This window comes from Myotis nattereri, assembly GCF_964212035.1.
Source record: "Myotis nattereri genome assembly, chromosome: 1".
Lineage (NCBI taxonomy): Eukaryota > Metazoa > Chordata > Mammalia > Chiroptera > Vespertilionidae > Myotis > Myotis nattereri.
In genome coordinates this window covers 95,293,980-95,309,772 of record NC_138075.1, presented here as the reverse complement: position 1 = coordinate 95,309,772, position 15,793 = coordinate 95,293,980, and the positions used below count along the sequence as shown (strand labels likewise).

Here is a 15,793-nt window from a genome sequence, read left to right as displayed (position 1 = left end):
GCTAAGGTACTAAACAATTGTCTACCTTGAAAGTAATGGAAAGAAAGTATCTTCTGGCTATACAATTTTCAAATTGCTAGGCAACAGACCTATCAGAATAAAGTAAATTCTCTCTCTAAAATAAACAAGATGAGGCTTCTGTATTTTTGTCCACTGGTACAGACAGATGCCACCCAGGTTCTGGTGCTTCTAGCTAGGTGAGTTACAGAGCTCTTAGGTAACCGTAAGATTTAGTTTCCTTTCCAAGGTGGTATATGACTCCATTAGGCAATTGTTCTATGCTGTGCTCAGGGTTACTTGGCAGAAACATTTAAAAGAATTTACTTATCCTGAGACACTACTATAAAAAAATTATGCAAAGGTACATTTAAAGAAAAGTGTTTATTTAGGCCATCCACTAGGATCATAATAAATAATGCAATATACTAATAACAGATGTTTTCATGCATTTATCATATTTATAAATTTACAAAAAAACCTGGCTTACAGGGCTGTTGGGACAAGTTTAGAAGAGTGTATTTGGCAATACAGTAAGAGTTAACAGTGTTAAGACTATTAAACAGATTCTCTTTACTATCTTTTTAAAAAATACATTCTCTATATATCTGTGAATAAACGGTAATGTTCCTTTATAGTTTCTACTTTTTATAAACATGCCAGAGCTAAGCCAATTGTCAAAAGATCCAAGTTGATAATTTGTTATTTATTAGTATTTCTAATGGGAAACAGATTTTTTAAAAAGAAATAAAAATTAACTCTGCATTTAAATATGGAAGCTGATATATTGCAAGCCAGAATCATTTAAACAATATAATATATTGTTTATAAATAGTAACTTTGATACTCAATATACAAATGCTGTAGTATTAAATATTTGTAATTTGATAAATGACCAATTATCCAACTGCAAAAGTGGTGAACTTTGATTAAAGCTTAATTTTGCTAGTAAATTTCACACAGAGTTAAAATAGGGTAAATCTTAACATAAATAATTTAAACATATCTTAAACACTGAAAATGTGTTCTTATGTTATTTACAATTAGTCAGTGATACCAGTGTATAGCCAATTGCCAGTCTTACAACCCTCTTTCAACATCTGCTATTACAATCTTCCTTTTAAATACTTATGCAAATCAGTTTAGTGAAGGAGAGCGATCTGTGGTCCAGAGTAATTCGATGTATGGCCATTTGGTTTGAAGACAGCGTTTAATAGGAGTGTCATCTGTTTGTAGCATGGGATCTTCAAAACCCATAATAACTGCGGTCCCTTCCACATACATGACCTGTTGAACAAAATAAAGTGACTTAGGTAAATCAATATTCTCAGCAAATGTTTATGAGGGATACAAAATTTTTCATAGGCTAGCAAATAAGGCACTGCATATTATTTCATGTGAAACTTTATATCTAATTTTATTATGACAGAAATTATGAGCAAGAGTATCTATTTATTGATTAACATGAAAATATGGAAACAAGATGGAGATACAGATTTAACTGCTAGATGACCAGTTGGTTTTTAGATTGTAAGTTTATGACAAGAAAAAGCACTTAAAAATCTGGAAGCACACTGTTTCTGATAAGAGAAAATTCATTCTTCAAATAACATATGTCACTTGGAAGAAATTATATAACAATATATATAGTTCCTACTGTTTTAATATTGAGGCTCTTAGATGATCATGTTGCCTCACAAAATAAAAAGATACAATAAAAATATAGCTCTATATTCTACAGACTTAATTTTCTTTTTTCAATTTAAGCAATAAGTTTCCAGAGCTAAAAGCAATTTGAATGTCTGCCAATGAAATTTGCGATTGATTGTATTAAATATTTCTGAAATACTTCTCATGACTGTACTTTGTACTGCATGAAAAATTATGGAGAAAAAATTAAAAAGGATGTCAGGACAGAAACAAAATCAAAGAGAAAGGTTGACATATACAACTAACCAGGTACTTTATATGTAGTGACAATGATCATATCAAATATAAGCTGGAAGGTGGGTATCAAAAAATATTTTACTCTGATTAATTTATAATAATAATCTTTTAGAAGTATCTATGTGAGCCCTGACTTATTATAAGGGCTCACTGTGTATATTAAGCCATTCAGTCATTAATTTCTTTTTGTCCAAGGGAAACTGATTGTATAATTTAAAAGGAATAGATTTAGAGTGCCTTCTTTCAAAGTACATATACTGATTTTTACATATTCAATGGCTGATACGCATGATTGCAATTATGGCCTTCCAATATAAAAGTCATAAACTATTTGACTAAGGAACCAAAAGAAATCACATCATTAACCTTAAATAGGCATTTCCTTAAAAGACACATTAAATATAGGAATAGAGCATGTTATATTAATAGGTCAGATAATTTGGTTTCATGAATCTACTCCTTTCTTAGGAAGCTCTAAAGACATACTTTAAAGTGAAATACATTTTTTTAAATTTTGGTTAATATATTAGTTTGTTTCTAGTTTTGATAAAATAAATTTACAATTAAAACTACAACTCATGCTTTTTAACTCTCCCCCCCCCCCCCCAGTAAAACTTTCTTTTTTAAAACATTGTCTACAAAGAATACAACTCAAGTTATTCTACTTAGCTGCATGAAAAATCATGCTAGAAAATTAAAAAGGATGTCAGGATAGAAAAAAAAATCAAAGAGAAAGGTTGATATGTAAAACTAACCGGGTACTTTATATGCAGTGGCAATGATCGTATCAAATATAAACTGGCAGGTGAGCATGAGAAAAACTTTATTCTGTTTCCAGCAGAGCTGCCTGGGCAAAGCACTGTGCCTACCTCTGTGGCCGAGAGCTTGTGCCAGCTGCTGGATCACACTCCCTCCCACTTGGCCAGCTTTCTCCCTTTGTTTCCTCAGATATTTTGAATAGTATCTTATTAGATAGTCCACCATATTTCTAGCACCTAAGTAACTTCATAGCATCATACCCCTGCAACTTAATGACATACATGCTTTGCTTTATATTCTTACACTATTGCCACGAGAATATTTCATCTTTGATTTCTGATCTTTTTGTTAGTATGTCAGATGCTTGTCATGAGCATGATATGAACTTACTATATACAGGTAGCGTGACCATGGACAGGATTGGGAATCAGGAACTCAGTTCCAATCCCTGCTCTGCCAGTGACTTCCTGTGTGACCCTGGGTGAGTCACTTAATCTCCCTGTCTCAGATGCCTCATCTGTAAAATATGGATAATATTTGACTGACCTACCTTGCAGGGATTGTGTGGGTGAGTAGTGATTCTAAAGTACCTCCTATTACAAGGCTATGTAAAATTTCAAAATCTAGATGAAGCACTCATTAATACATCAGGAAATAGCATCCAAGTTTTATTATCAAATTTATATTATTTTACTATGTATATATCAATAAATTATTTTCTCGTGAAGTGATCGTTAGACCTAATTTAATAACACATCTAATTTATATTTTGTTAGGAATATAAGTCTCAGTTTTTTATTTGCTCTAACTAAAATTATGTATTAAGTGTACATTACAATCTATTTTCTATAGCCATCCTCAATTTAGATAATTATGAAACCAGCATGATTGTTTCAAATGAAAAAACGTGTTAGGCCTCACTCCACTCCTTCTAATATTAGTTATATATATATCTACTGTGATTGCTACCTGAAAACCATGCAAACATAACAGATATATGATATATGTAGACAAAGCTAATATTTAATTCAAAAGGGTATATCAGTGAGACCAACTTTTGGATTAAACCAGGTGAGTACATGGGAAATTAGTCACCTTGGTGCCTTTTTCAATGATTCACTCAAAAAGGAAAGCAACAAAGCATAGTGGGTAAGAAGGCAGGCTCCAAGGTAGACTAAGTTTCATTCCCAGCTCTGCCATTTAACTGATTGTTCGACCTTAGCAAGGTGCTTACCTCTCTGTGCTTCAGTTTCCTCTTCTGTAAAATGGGAATATACAGACCATACTTACTTCATAGGGTGGAAGGAAACTTTAGATAAAACAAAGTACTTAATACAATTCCAGAGAAATGATCCATAAGTGTTAACTAAACTATTATGGTTATTAATTTAAATCATTTAAAAATATTTTTCTCATCAAAAATCTATTACCCCTTTCTTCACATGAATTGATCAGTAACTTTCACTGGACTAAACTATAATGTTGATTTAGTAATATCCACATGGTCAAGGATAACAACATGCACAGAGATATAGTTATTTTGTCACAGTGAAACTATTACTCCAAAAATTCCAATGAAAATCTCAGTGTACCATATATTGGTTAAATCAAAATATGACCTGTTCTAAAATATCTTTTAATAGTAGAGACTCTTGGAATAATCTCCTTAGGCAACAATTTTGTGAGAATCAAACATTGTCATACATTCATATATTTATTTTATCAACCCAGGTGAAGACAAATCACTATGTGAATGAATTATCATACCTTTTCATTATAATTTGACTGCTTCAGTCCATTGTAGTGGTAGACAGTAAAAGACTCTGGACCACTGGAGCCCTATTAGAAATAAAGTACTTTAAAACTTTAAATTATATCTTTATATCAGGCAATTTATAATTAGCAATTGAAAATAAAATGCAAGTTTCTGAAATCCTCATCCTTTGATGGGGAAATCATTTGATAAAACAAGAAACTTAAATTTATACAGTTAACTACCAGGAAATCTAAAAGCTGAGAGAGTTGCTTCTTGGGAAGAGGCAGGAAAGTAGGAAAGTGTTGATTTTTGTGCATGTATTAACTGTAACTTTTTTAGAGAACAAGGTCTAAAACACAAAAATACTTCTGCAATACCCTGTGCATGTATTACATTAACTTCTTTTTAAAGAACAAGGTTCTAAAACACAAAATTCTTTCCTAAAATGTTATCTCTGATTTTTTTTCTGGTTGTATATAATTTGCTCCTCTCAATAAGTGTGAAAGAACAGAAATATTACTTTTACTCAGACCACAAACATACATGTACCAATACTTCCAATTTGGACCACTGTATTAAATTAGGGGTTTCCATCCCCCCAATATCATTTGAGTATTGAGAACTATTAAGTGGTGAAAATAGCAAGCATCGTAAGAAATGAAAACATAATTAGTGGTTAGAGACTTTAACAACATTCAAAAAAGAAAGGATATTGTATAGATCATTATACTAAACTTTCAGAAAAACTAATTATATTATTCCTACTGTCTTAACACTTGATTCTTGGTTAGCTAAAGATCAAGTTTTCAACTCTCTTAACCTAGCATTCAAGGCATCAATGAATGAATGGTCTGGTGCCACTGAAGGTGCCTGGCTCCAATGATTTCCCTCGGGGCCTGTGGCTGTTGTCCTGGGCCTATCCCTTGTCTTCCTGGACACATCTGATTGATATAAGGATGGGAATGTGACTTAGCTGGACGAGTATCCCTCCTTGGAATTTTCCAATTGTAACTAAGGGAAGAGAGCTGTTGGCAACTGAAAAAAATACGCTGAGAGAATGCAACTACTCCGGAGAGAGGAAAGATATAAGATGGAGAGACTGCCCAGTCTTAGAAGACCTAGTGTTGTTGCTTTTGATGCTTCTTCAAATCCTCTGAGCTACTCCTTCCTATTCATAACCACCCCTCCCACTTAAGTCAGTTCAGGCTGAGGTTCTGTGATTTGCAAGCAAGACTCCTACAATATAAGACCTAATCTACCTTTTCAGTCTTATCTACAACTACTCACCTTTCTGAATTCTCATTTTAGGTGAATATGTTACTCATTTTCCCATGAAAAGATCTTTTGTTTTTGGCTCTTTGCATATTCTCAAATGCCTTTCTCTCTCCTTTCATTTTCAAGACCTTGTTCAAGGCTGTTTCTGCAAAGTTTTTCTTGAACACACTAGTTAGGTTGTTTATAATTTGGGACCTTTATAACAATAATTTTTTTCAAAAATTAATTTGGAAAAGAATCATATTCTACTTTGCATCTCTTCAGTTGTTATTTTGAAAAATAATTTAAATTTTCAATTTTTTAACTTTTCATTCTTGTATTTGCAACTAAAATCCAAGCTCTCTTATAACTTTTTTGTATCCTACTCAAAATGCTTCACAACAAATAGAAAAATCAACAATTTATTTAATCATTTTCTCAACTGTATACATGAATCAATGGAATTAGTTACTTAGATAAATAATTTGGCTGTTGATTTTCAGAGTTAATGTACTTTAATTTACAATATAAATATTGAATACAATTTATATTCTCTAGTTCCAGTCATTAACAGCTGGCATAAAATACTGAAATATCAAAAGGTAGTTTGACACAGTGGTAAAATGTTGTCTCTGGGGTCAGGTGATCAACATTAGACTCTTGTTTCAGCCACTTACTAGCTGTATGACTTTAAACAATTTCTTAAGTTCTATAATCCTAAATTTCCTCATTGCCAAAATGGGGAAAAATATTACCTAATTTATAAAGCACATAGTGCCTGGAGCATAGTGCATGCTTAATACATGGTAGCTGCATCTGCTGTTCTATTATAAACAAATTGCCTTGAAATGCTTATGAGTATTTCAAGTATCTTCCCCCGCTTCTCTCTCATAGCAAAGAAATGCACTTCCGTAGCACCTACTTTAAGCATCTGTAAAGATTACTAAAGTTAAAATATTTTCCTTGCTGTCCTGTCCCTCTGACTAGTTTTATAACTTTACTTAATATATTCCTGGTGATTAAATGTTTACTATAGTGGTCTGTTAGGTACAAAGCAGTATATGAATAATTGGCCAAAATGAAGGATAGAGTCTATTTACATTTTGTGACTATTGAGAAAGAGGACATCAGTGGTATTGAGATAGAAAAACAGAGGTAGGTAGACAGTCAGGGCAGGGACCATGTGGAGGCAAACAAAGGACCTAGAACTAGCTAGGTGGAACCCAACTGGGAGGGAACAGTGTTGTCACCTCAAAACCTGAAGTGGCAGTCCTCAATCAGTTTCTCCCACAGGTGGGAACTTGAACTTTGATATAATTGGATATTGCCAGAATTCCTTGAAGGGATCAATCAAAAGCTAGCAGGTAAGGCTATGTGCTGGGGGCCGGGAGAGGTAAACGGGGGGAAAAGGAGACATATATACTACTTTCAACAATAAAGAATTTAATTTATAAAATAAAGTCTTTCTTCTCTTTAAAAAAAAAAAAAAAAAAGGCTAGCAGGGTATATGAATATCCCTAGACCAAGAGCAGGTAACCATTTTGGGTCCCCTTCCTGCTGCAGTAAGTTCGTATATCCCTCCCGACTCTCCCCCTAAACCCGAAGCTTTGTTTCCACCCCCCAATAAATTTTGTTTTCTTCCCATCATTTTTGTCCGTGAATCCATTCTTTGGTTTTACAAGACAAAGAGCTTGGACCTGACCATATTTTGGGTTTCAGTATGAGCTCTGGTCAGAAACATTCTGTGACACTGAGAGGTCTGAACTCTTACAGGGTGTGAGTAGGTAAGAATGACAGGTCCAGTGGGTCTCAAACTTTGGCACATCACATCAGAATCCTCTGGAGGGTATGTTCAAACCCACTGCTGAGCCCTACCACCAAAGCTTCTGCTTCACTAGGTCTGGAAGGACCTTAGAATTTGCATTTCTAACAAGTTCTTGGAGACCACACTTTGAGAAACCACTGCTCTACAGGGAACCAAGAGCAGAATCACATGCATTGGTTGAGGAAAGAGCATGAACTACACAGGGGCAATGAGATGAGTCAGGTTCAGATGCTGAGTTTGTTGAGGAGAATAATAACAGGAAATAAGCAAGCAGTAAGGCATGAACTTGGAGAGAACAAACAGAATAATCAAATGGAAAAAGAGAAGGGGTCCAGAATTCTCTTTAATTACTTCAAGGAATACTAAAATTAAAAAATTAATTTCTTGAACTATTAAGTTCTTAGAATAATTATAAGCAGTATCATGTAATTTCTCTAAAATGTTCTCACAGCAGCCTTGAAATAAATTAAAAGTAAAATTAATATCATTGTCTCAAAAAAGTTTAAAATGCTAAAATTTATTAAACATTTATTAAGATATCTAAAACACAGCATTAGATTCCAAAAAATAACTTTAAAAAAAACCCCTAGCAGTTGGAATATGAACAAACGGCATGACAATCCAAGAGTCTTGCTAACAATATCAGAAAAAAGAATCTATTTTTTCATAAAGCATTTACAAAAAAAGTTTAAAAGTCTAATAGCTATATTGTGAAATCCTTAGTTACTTTTTGAATTTTACCTCACTTTCTTTATTCACAGTAACCATAACAGAGACCAGTTTTAAAAATATGGGTTCCTTTTTCTTTTTTAATTACCAAGATTAAATGTTAATAATATTGTCTACTGTTAAAGATAATTTAAATCTGAAACCTCAAATTAACAATTATATCTTGAAATTTAATAATTTTATCTTGACATTTTCTTCCTATCACTGTTATTTTTCTTTTTGTTAATTTAAATTTATTGGGGAGACATCTAATCTAATAAAAGACAAACATGCAAATTGACCATACCTTCTCTATGCCTTAAGCCATGCCCACCAGCCAATCAGAGCGAATGTATGCAAATTAACCCAACCAAGATGGCGGCCGGCAGCCACGGAGCCGGAGCGAGCAGGAGGCTTGTTTGCTCCAGTGATGGAGGAAGCCAAGCTTCCCCCCTGCCCCGGCCTGGCTGTGAGCTCCACTCAAAGCAACAAAGTTGCAATTATAGAAGGTAAATAAACCCAAGATACCTGCTTTCAGCTGTCTGTGGCCTCAGAGCTGGAGTGGGCAGGAGCCAGCTCTCAGCTCCACTAAAGGCAACAAAGTTTCAATTATAGAAGGTAAATAAATCCCAGAATAAATAAGAAAAAAAGGAGAGGCTGGGGGCTTCCGTCACCGGGGGGCTTGGCCAGCCTGAAAACGGCCCTCAGTCCCTCACCCAGGCTGGCCAGGCACCACAGTGGGGACCCCTACCCTGAAGGGGGTGTGACCAGCTGCAAACAGCCATCAGCCCCTCATCTAGGCTGGCCAGGCACCCCAGTGGGACCCCCACCCTGATCCAGGACACCCTTCAGGGCAAACAGCTGGCCCCCACCCATGCACCAAGCCTCTATCCTATATAATAAAAGGGTAATATGCAAATTGACCCTAACCGCAAAATGACTGGGAATGACTGATCACTATGACACACACTGACCACCAGGGGGCAGACGCTCAATGCAGGAGCTGCCTCATGGTGGTCACTGCGCTCCCACAGGGGGAGCTCTGCTCAGTCACAAGCCAGGCTGATGGCTGCCAGTACAGCGGTGGTGGGGGGAGCCTCTCCCACCTCCTCAGCAGCGTTAAGGATGTCCGACTGCAGCTTTGGCCTGCTCCCCGCTGGCAAGTGGACATCCCCCAAGGGCTCCCGGGCTGCCAGCGGGATGTCTGACTGCCAGCTTAGGCCCAATCCCCCGGGGAGCGGGCCTAAGCCCACAGGTGATCAATCCCTGAGGGGTGCCAGACTGTGAGAGGGCACAGGCCGGGCTGATGGACCCCCCCTCCCCCCGAGTGCACACATTTTTGTGCACTGGGCCTCTAGTTGGTTAATAAGATAATATAGGTTTCAAGTGTACATTTCTATGATACATGATCAGTATATTGCATTGTATGCCCACCAAAGTCAAATCATATAGGGCACCACCATATATTTGGTACCCTTAACCCTTTACTATCCCACCACCCCACTTCCCTCTGGTAACCAGCATACTGTTGTCTATGATTATGACTTTCAGTTTTATATCCCACATGAGTGAAATCAAATGGTTCTTAGCTTTTTCTGACTGACTTATTTCGTTTAGTATGATATTCTCAAGGTCCATCCATATTTCATCTTTTCTTATGGCTGAGTAGTATTCAATTGTATATGCACCACATCCTCTTTACCCAATTATCTATCAAAAGACATTTTGATTGTTTCCGTGTCTTGACCACCATGAATCATAATTCTGCAATGCACATAGGGGTGCACATATCTTTGCAAATAAATGTTTTCAACTTCTGGGGGGAGATACCCATAAGAGGGACTGCTAGGTCATATAGTTAACTCTATTCTTAATTTTTTGAGTAAGGTTCATACTGTGTTCCATGTCTGTACCAGTTTACATTCCCACCAGCCATGAATGATGGTTCCTTTTCTCCACACCCTCTCCAACACTTATTTCCTCTCTTATTGATAACAGCCATTCCTAACAGGTGTGAGGTGGTATCTCATTGTAGTTTTAATTTGTATTTCCCTAATAGCTGGTGAAGTTGAGCATCTTTTCATATTTCTGTTGGCATTTATATGTCTTATTGGTCCTCAACCCATTTTTTAATTGAATTATTTGTTTGTTTGGTGTTGAGTTGTATGAGTTCTTTATAAATTTTGGATATTTTTCTACTTGACAACACATCTCTTTTATAATAGAGGTAGAACAGAAACAATGAACTTTAAACTATGCTGATATCTAACGAAATGATCACAATGTCCCTAGCTAAATAATTTGGTTTATGGTAACTCCTCCACTTAAATAAGAAACACGCCCTGACCAGTTTGGCTCAGTGGATAGAGCATTGGCCTGTGGACTGAAGGGTCCCAGGTTCGATTCCGGTCAAGGACAAGTACCTTGGTTGCGGGCATGTCCCCAGTGGGGGGTGTGCAGGAGGCAGCTGATCGATGTTTCTCTCTCATTGATGTTTCTAACTCTCTATCCCTCTCCCTTCCTCTCTGTAAAAAATCAATAAAATATATTTTTAAAATAAGAAACACAAAAGACAGATGTAGGCTGTAGAATTGGCTTTCCAAGGACACAGACATAACCTAAAAGAGTATTGAGAGTAGCATAGTTTCTTATTAACTGAGAAGCTATCGGAGCCTAATGGAAGACATGTCCCAACATGAAACAGCACAGCTCCACTCAAAGGTTTTTCTTCGACTCACCTAAGTCTCCTGGAACTTAGGTTCACTAGCAGTACTCTCACTTCATATAGGCTCATTTACCTTTTTTCTAGTATTTAGAAACTTCTAAAAAGATACATACCAATCTATTGACACTAGTTACCTAAGAGAAGGAAAACGGGTGGGAATGGATAAAGATCTTTCTCTTTTTACTCCCCATACTTCTGAATTTTGTCCTTTCTTTATAAAAGCAGTATCATTATGTGTACATATTGGAGTATACACTATATTTCACTGGTTCTCTACTTCAAAGTTCTGTATTACTATATTGGCACATACATACCCTTCAATCCTCTCTGTAACAGCAAAGTATTTACACAATACTGCTTTTTTAGTCTCATATCTACATGTTAGAACATTTTAAGTGAGTAGGAAAAGTGCTAAAACAATCACAGATGATCATCCCAATAGGACAAAACATTTCTTCAATTACATTACCTGATCAGGAAAAAATTCTTGAAGAAATGGACCCAATAGTATGATTCCTAATCCTTCTGGATCTAATTTATTCTTCATGAGATTTATACTGCGGGGAGAGAAAAAAAAACACACAAAAAAACAGTGGGTAACAAAGGAAAAAAAGCTTATTTTTCTTCTTTGATGATTAAATTACTGGTACTATAACACGCTGACTGCCAAAAATCTTAAGAACTGTTCTTTTTAGCCTCTTAATGACAAATACACAGGAATGACATCTGATTTGCCAAAACTTGGTTATTTTTAAACCAGAGTAATCTGTTACTATTTAGAATTTAAATTATGACGATGACTTTGGAATACTGTTCCTTATTAGGTAAAGTAATTTAAAAATTTAGGCTTCTAAGCACAGACTTATAATCCCCCAAAGGCAAATTCTCTTTGCTTCATAGGTATGCCTAAATTTAACAATCAAATGAGGCATTTAACTTAAAAATGTTTATTTTAAGCTCAAGGAGAAAAAGAAACAGGGTCAAAAGGAAATGGTGCATCAAAAACATCTCCTAAAAAGCTTTCCAGAACCAATTGAGGTGGAAGCTTAAAATTCTTAGGCAATGTAACTTGAAGTTTACAGAGGTAAGATAATTCTCAAAGACTAAGGTATAGTGAATTATAAGTGGTATATACTTGATTGTCTAGTAGCAGCCTAAACTAGATAGTGCTTTGCACAGCTCTTACCATGTAGGTGTAGCCAAGGCTGGTGAAAGGTATTATGTGTGATTAAAAAGAAGGCAAAGAAAAAAGCAGACTGCAGTTGGAAGGGTTTTTAAAATGAAAACTTTCTGAAAAGAAATTTTTCATTCTCCATGTTATCTCCCAAACTAAAAATGCCAAGTTAAATACGCCTGATTATTAAACATGCAAAGGATGTGACATTTTAAAGGGTCTGAGTAAGAGCAGGAGTTATGACATGAAACAAATGAAGGTAAGGTCACACTGTATATAATCCATCTAATTTATTGATCCTAAATTTGGCCCTGTTAATTTATGGGCTATCATGTATTATAAACCATACCAAAATACAGAGTGAATAACTGAGTCTAATCTTTTAGCTACTTCTAGAAAGACAATCTGACTAAATTATACTAACTTTATAATTCAAGGTATGCTATGTATTTTAAGGAAAGAAGAAAAATTAACCTATGTAAAAATTGAAAAAAAATCACTTTTCCTTTTTTTCCCTCCTTCCTATAGTAAGAATTATCAGTAACCAAAAATACCGGAGTTCAATTCTCTTTTGCAAATTAAGACAATGAAAAAAAGATGATCTCCATTTGGAAATCAGTTTAGAGGAAATACATTAATTACTATTTTTCCATTTATTGGACTAGTTCAATTCTTTTAAGTTGGAAACAGCAATTATGTCTGTTAAGAATGGGTAACATCATAGCTATAAGTAGTAAGACTCAGATATTAATTCAGATGAGATTAGTTTGTAAATGTATATATGCATTTCATACTTTCAAAGAAAACACACCTGATTTATTTAAAAACAAAATATGGTCAAGTTTTAAAAACTATGTGCATCAATATATTTTACATTGTTTTTGCTGAATCCTTTCCTTAAATGTTTTGTAAGCTAGTTTGTTCATTGCCAAAAAATTTTTTTCAGAAGAAAAACAACTTGTGCAGGTAAAACAAAAGTTAGTGTACATCATAGGTGATCTTTATTTTATTTCCATATTTAATCAAGATATGTATCCACTTAAGAAGAAGCAGTTTGTGCTCATGCATAATAAAGATCCCAAATTTATGGAAGAAGTGATAGATGCAGCAAATGTGCAAATATAACAGTGAGACTGAAGACAGTGATATAATATTGTTAGTCAATACTTTGATACTTTCAGTACTGAAAAATTATATTCTGTGATATTCTGTGTCTCTTACAAGGTTTCGGCTCAGTTAGTTTAACCCTTTGAATGCCACAAGCGTCTACAGACGCAATGATGGTTTCCGTTTTGGACGTGTTGCAGTTAACTGGTTAATCACATAGAGATGTTCACGGGCTAGCAATATAGACATTATACAGAACTGTCACGACTCTCACTGAAGCTACTAAAGATATGGGCAAAAAATTTTTTAAATGGAAAAGGTTTCAGTGAGAAAAAGACATATTTAGTTTGTTAAAAAATGACATTTATATTTTAGCACATTTTCAGCAGGATAAGTGCATACATAGTAGGAATAGTGGGAAGGAAAGCTCATTTTTAGTATGGCAAGTTTGTCAATACTGATTAGTCTGATTTATTCCTAAATCTTTGCTTTATATAAAGTACTATGCTTCATATATGCAGGTTTAGATTTTTTTAAAAAGCAAAACTGTGTATATTTTAAATTAAATGGAATTTTTGAGTTGGTTAAATAATACTTCCTATTTACTTACTATTCAGGATCTGAAACAAGGTCCAGCGCTTTCATCACATCTTCTAGAAGTGAATCAGGTATGAATCCGTTATCTAGGGGGAAATGGAAACAACCTGGATTATGAGTTTACTTCAAGAAATGCTATTACTACTGATCATATTCCAGTGAAAAATCATATAAAATGTATGTAAAGAGTTAAGAACAGCTTATTAAGGTTATTTAGCTACAATGCCTAATATTATTAGACATTCTCTTATATTAGTTTTCTGGGGCACATAGGTAAAGATTTATTTTCAAGGTTAGTTTCTGAGAACTTGAAGGAAACCTTAAAGCCAAATTGCTTCTTGAAACAGGCTTACAAATTTAAATGATAGAAGTTTGTTTCCACATATAACAAATATTTAGTAATTAGGTGTATCTTTCAACAAACAATGTAAACCTTTAAATTTCCTTTAAGAAATCAAGTTAAAATAATTCTTTATCTTCAATATATTCCTTTCATCACAATGTTATTTAAGTTTTTGAAGAATGTCAACGTTTCACTGATATTTAGAAAACTGACAATATAAGAACAAGAAAAGATATCCTTATAACAGCCTTGATTTAAATAAAAGCTGTAGATTTAATGGGAAAAAATTAAAAGTTGAAGTGCAAAGTAAATCAAATGGTGATAAAGACTAGCCTAAGAAAAATAATCCTTTTCTTGGGCTTGATAAGGAAATAGCACTAGCAAATGGCTCAAACTCTAATGATGCAATAGAATGTGACACACACAAAAAGCTTGCAGAACAGTGTGAAAGAACAGTAGTTTTGAACAAACAAGTTGCTTATTCCCTTAAATGTACAGTGCCTGAGTTCTTCTACCCATTTACTCATTCCTGAAGACTGTCTCAGCTTTAAATAAACTTCTAACACAATATCCTTTTCAGGGATTAGACACTTAAAAAAAAAAATCATGTCATGGAGAACAAGATGTCCAAAAGCCCTGCTTCCACAATCAAATAACAAAATAAAGTGTATCTGCTTTCAGGATGTAGCATGTCCTCTGTCTCTATCAGAAAGGAATAAAGTAGTTATGATTTTAAAATGGTGTTTTCTTTTTTATTTTTACTTAAATTTTTAGTTCTATAAATATATAATACATGCACATGGTAGAAAATCCAGAAGATACAAAAGGGTATGTGGAGAAAGCTAAGCTTCTCTCACATTCCTGTCCCTCAGTCATTCAGTCTGTCCTCAGGGGTGTTATATCTACCTATTTAGGCACATTTTATATTGCATATATGGATATTTGTTTTTTTGTAAGTATTTCTTTTTTTTTATTGCTTAAAGTATTACAAAGGGTATTACATATGTGTCCTTTTTTTTCCCCCCACCTTTGACAATTAAACTTCATAAGCAGATGCTTATCCACTTGAAGATAGACTGACCTTGAGTAAAAGGCTAGGTAATATTCATTTAGGGTAATTAAATGAATTTTAAAAAGTAAAGGTTTAGAATAATTCCAATTTGTCAAGTTACCAGTAGTTTGAGGTAGAGCAAATAAAGAACTTATTCTTTGTAAGCCTAACTTTGATGAGTTTGAAATGTAGGGAAAAAAAGTATTTGTTTTGCTTAGTTAAGTCACAGCCAAAAGTTCAGCATCTCTGAATGCAAAACAGTCTTCATTTGGCCACTAGCAGGCAGGAACAACTATCTACAATGGTGTCTGTGCTTGTGGGCTGTCATGTGAATCCACTTGATTTGACAAAAGCAGTGGAATTATCCTGGTCTCCAGGAGCAGCGAATGGCAGAGCCTTATCTATTCTTGCCATAGCCCAGACTCAGTCCCCTCTCTCCCAGAAAGAACTAATCGGTTGGATAAAGACACAAACAACAGCTAGGAAAACAACAAAGTGCTCTTCTTAGCTCAAACAGGACCTCAAGCTTAAATATCCCAACACATTTCTA

At 34.8% G+C, this 15,793-nt stretch overlaps 1 protein-coding gene across 3 annotated transcripts in view; it reads right to left on the bottom strand.

Moving 5' to 3' along the window:
- Positions 1-362: 362 nt before the first annotated feature.
- The window catches only part of MINDY3 (MINDY lysine 48 deubiquitinase 3), a 107,153-nt gene continuing 91,722 nt past the window's right edge, over positions 363-15,793 (bottom strand). For all 3 annotated transcript variants that reach the window (XM_081087370.1, XM_081087371.1, XM_081087372.1), the window contains 4 exons: positions 13,863-13,935; positions 11,441-11,528; positions 4,471-4,542; positions 363-1,284 (listed from right to left, as the gene is read on the bottom strand). In XM_081087370.1, the coding sequence (XP_080943496.1) occupies positions 1,135-1,284; positions 4,471-4,542; positions 11,441-11,528; positions 13,863-13,935 (383 nt within the window). In that variant the 3' untranslated portion in view covers positions 363-1,134. The remainder of the gene's footprint in view (positions 1,285-4,470; positions 4,543-11,440; positions 11,529-13,862; positions 13,936-15,793) is intronic.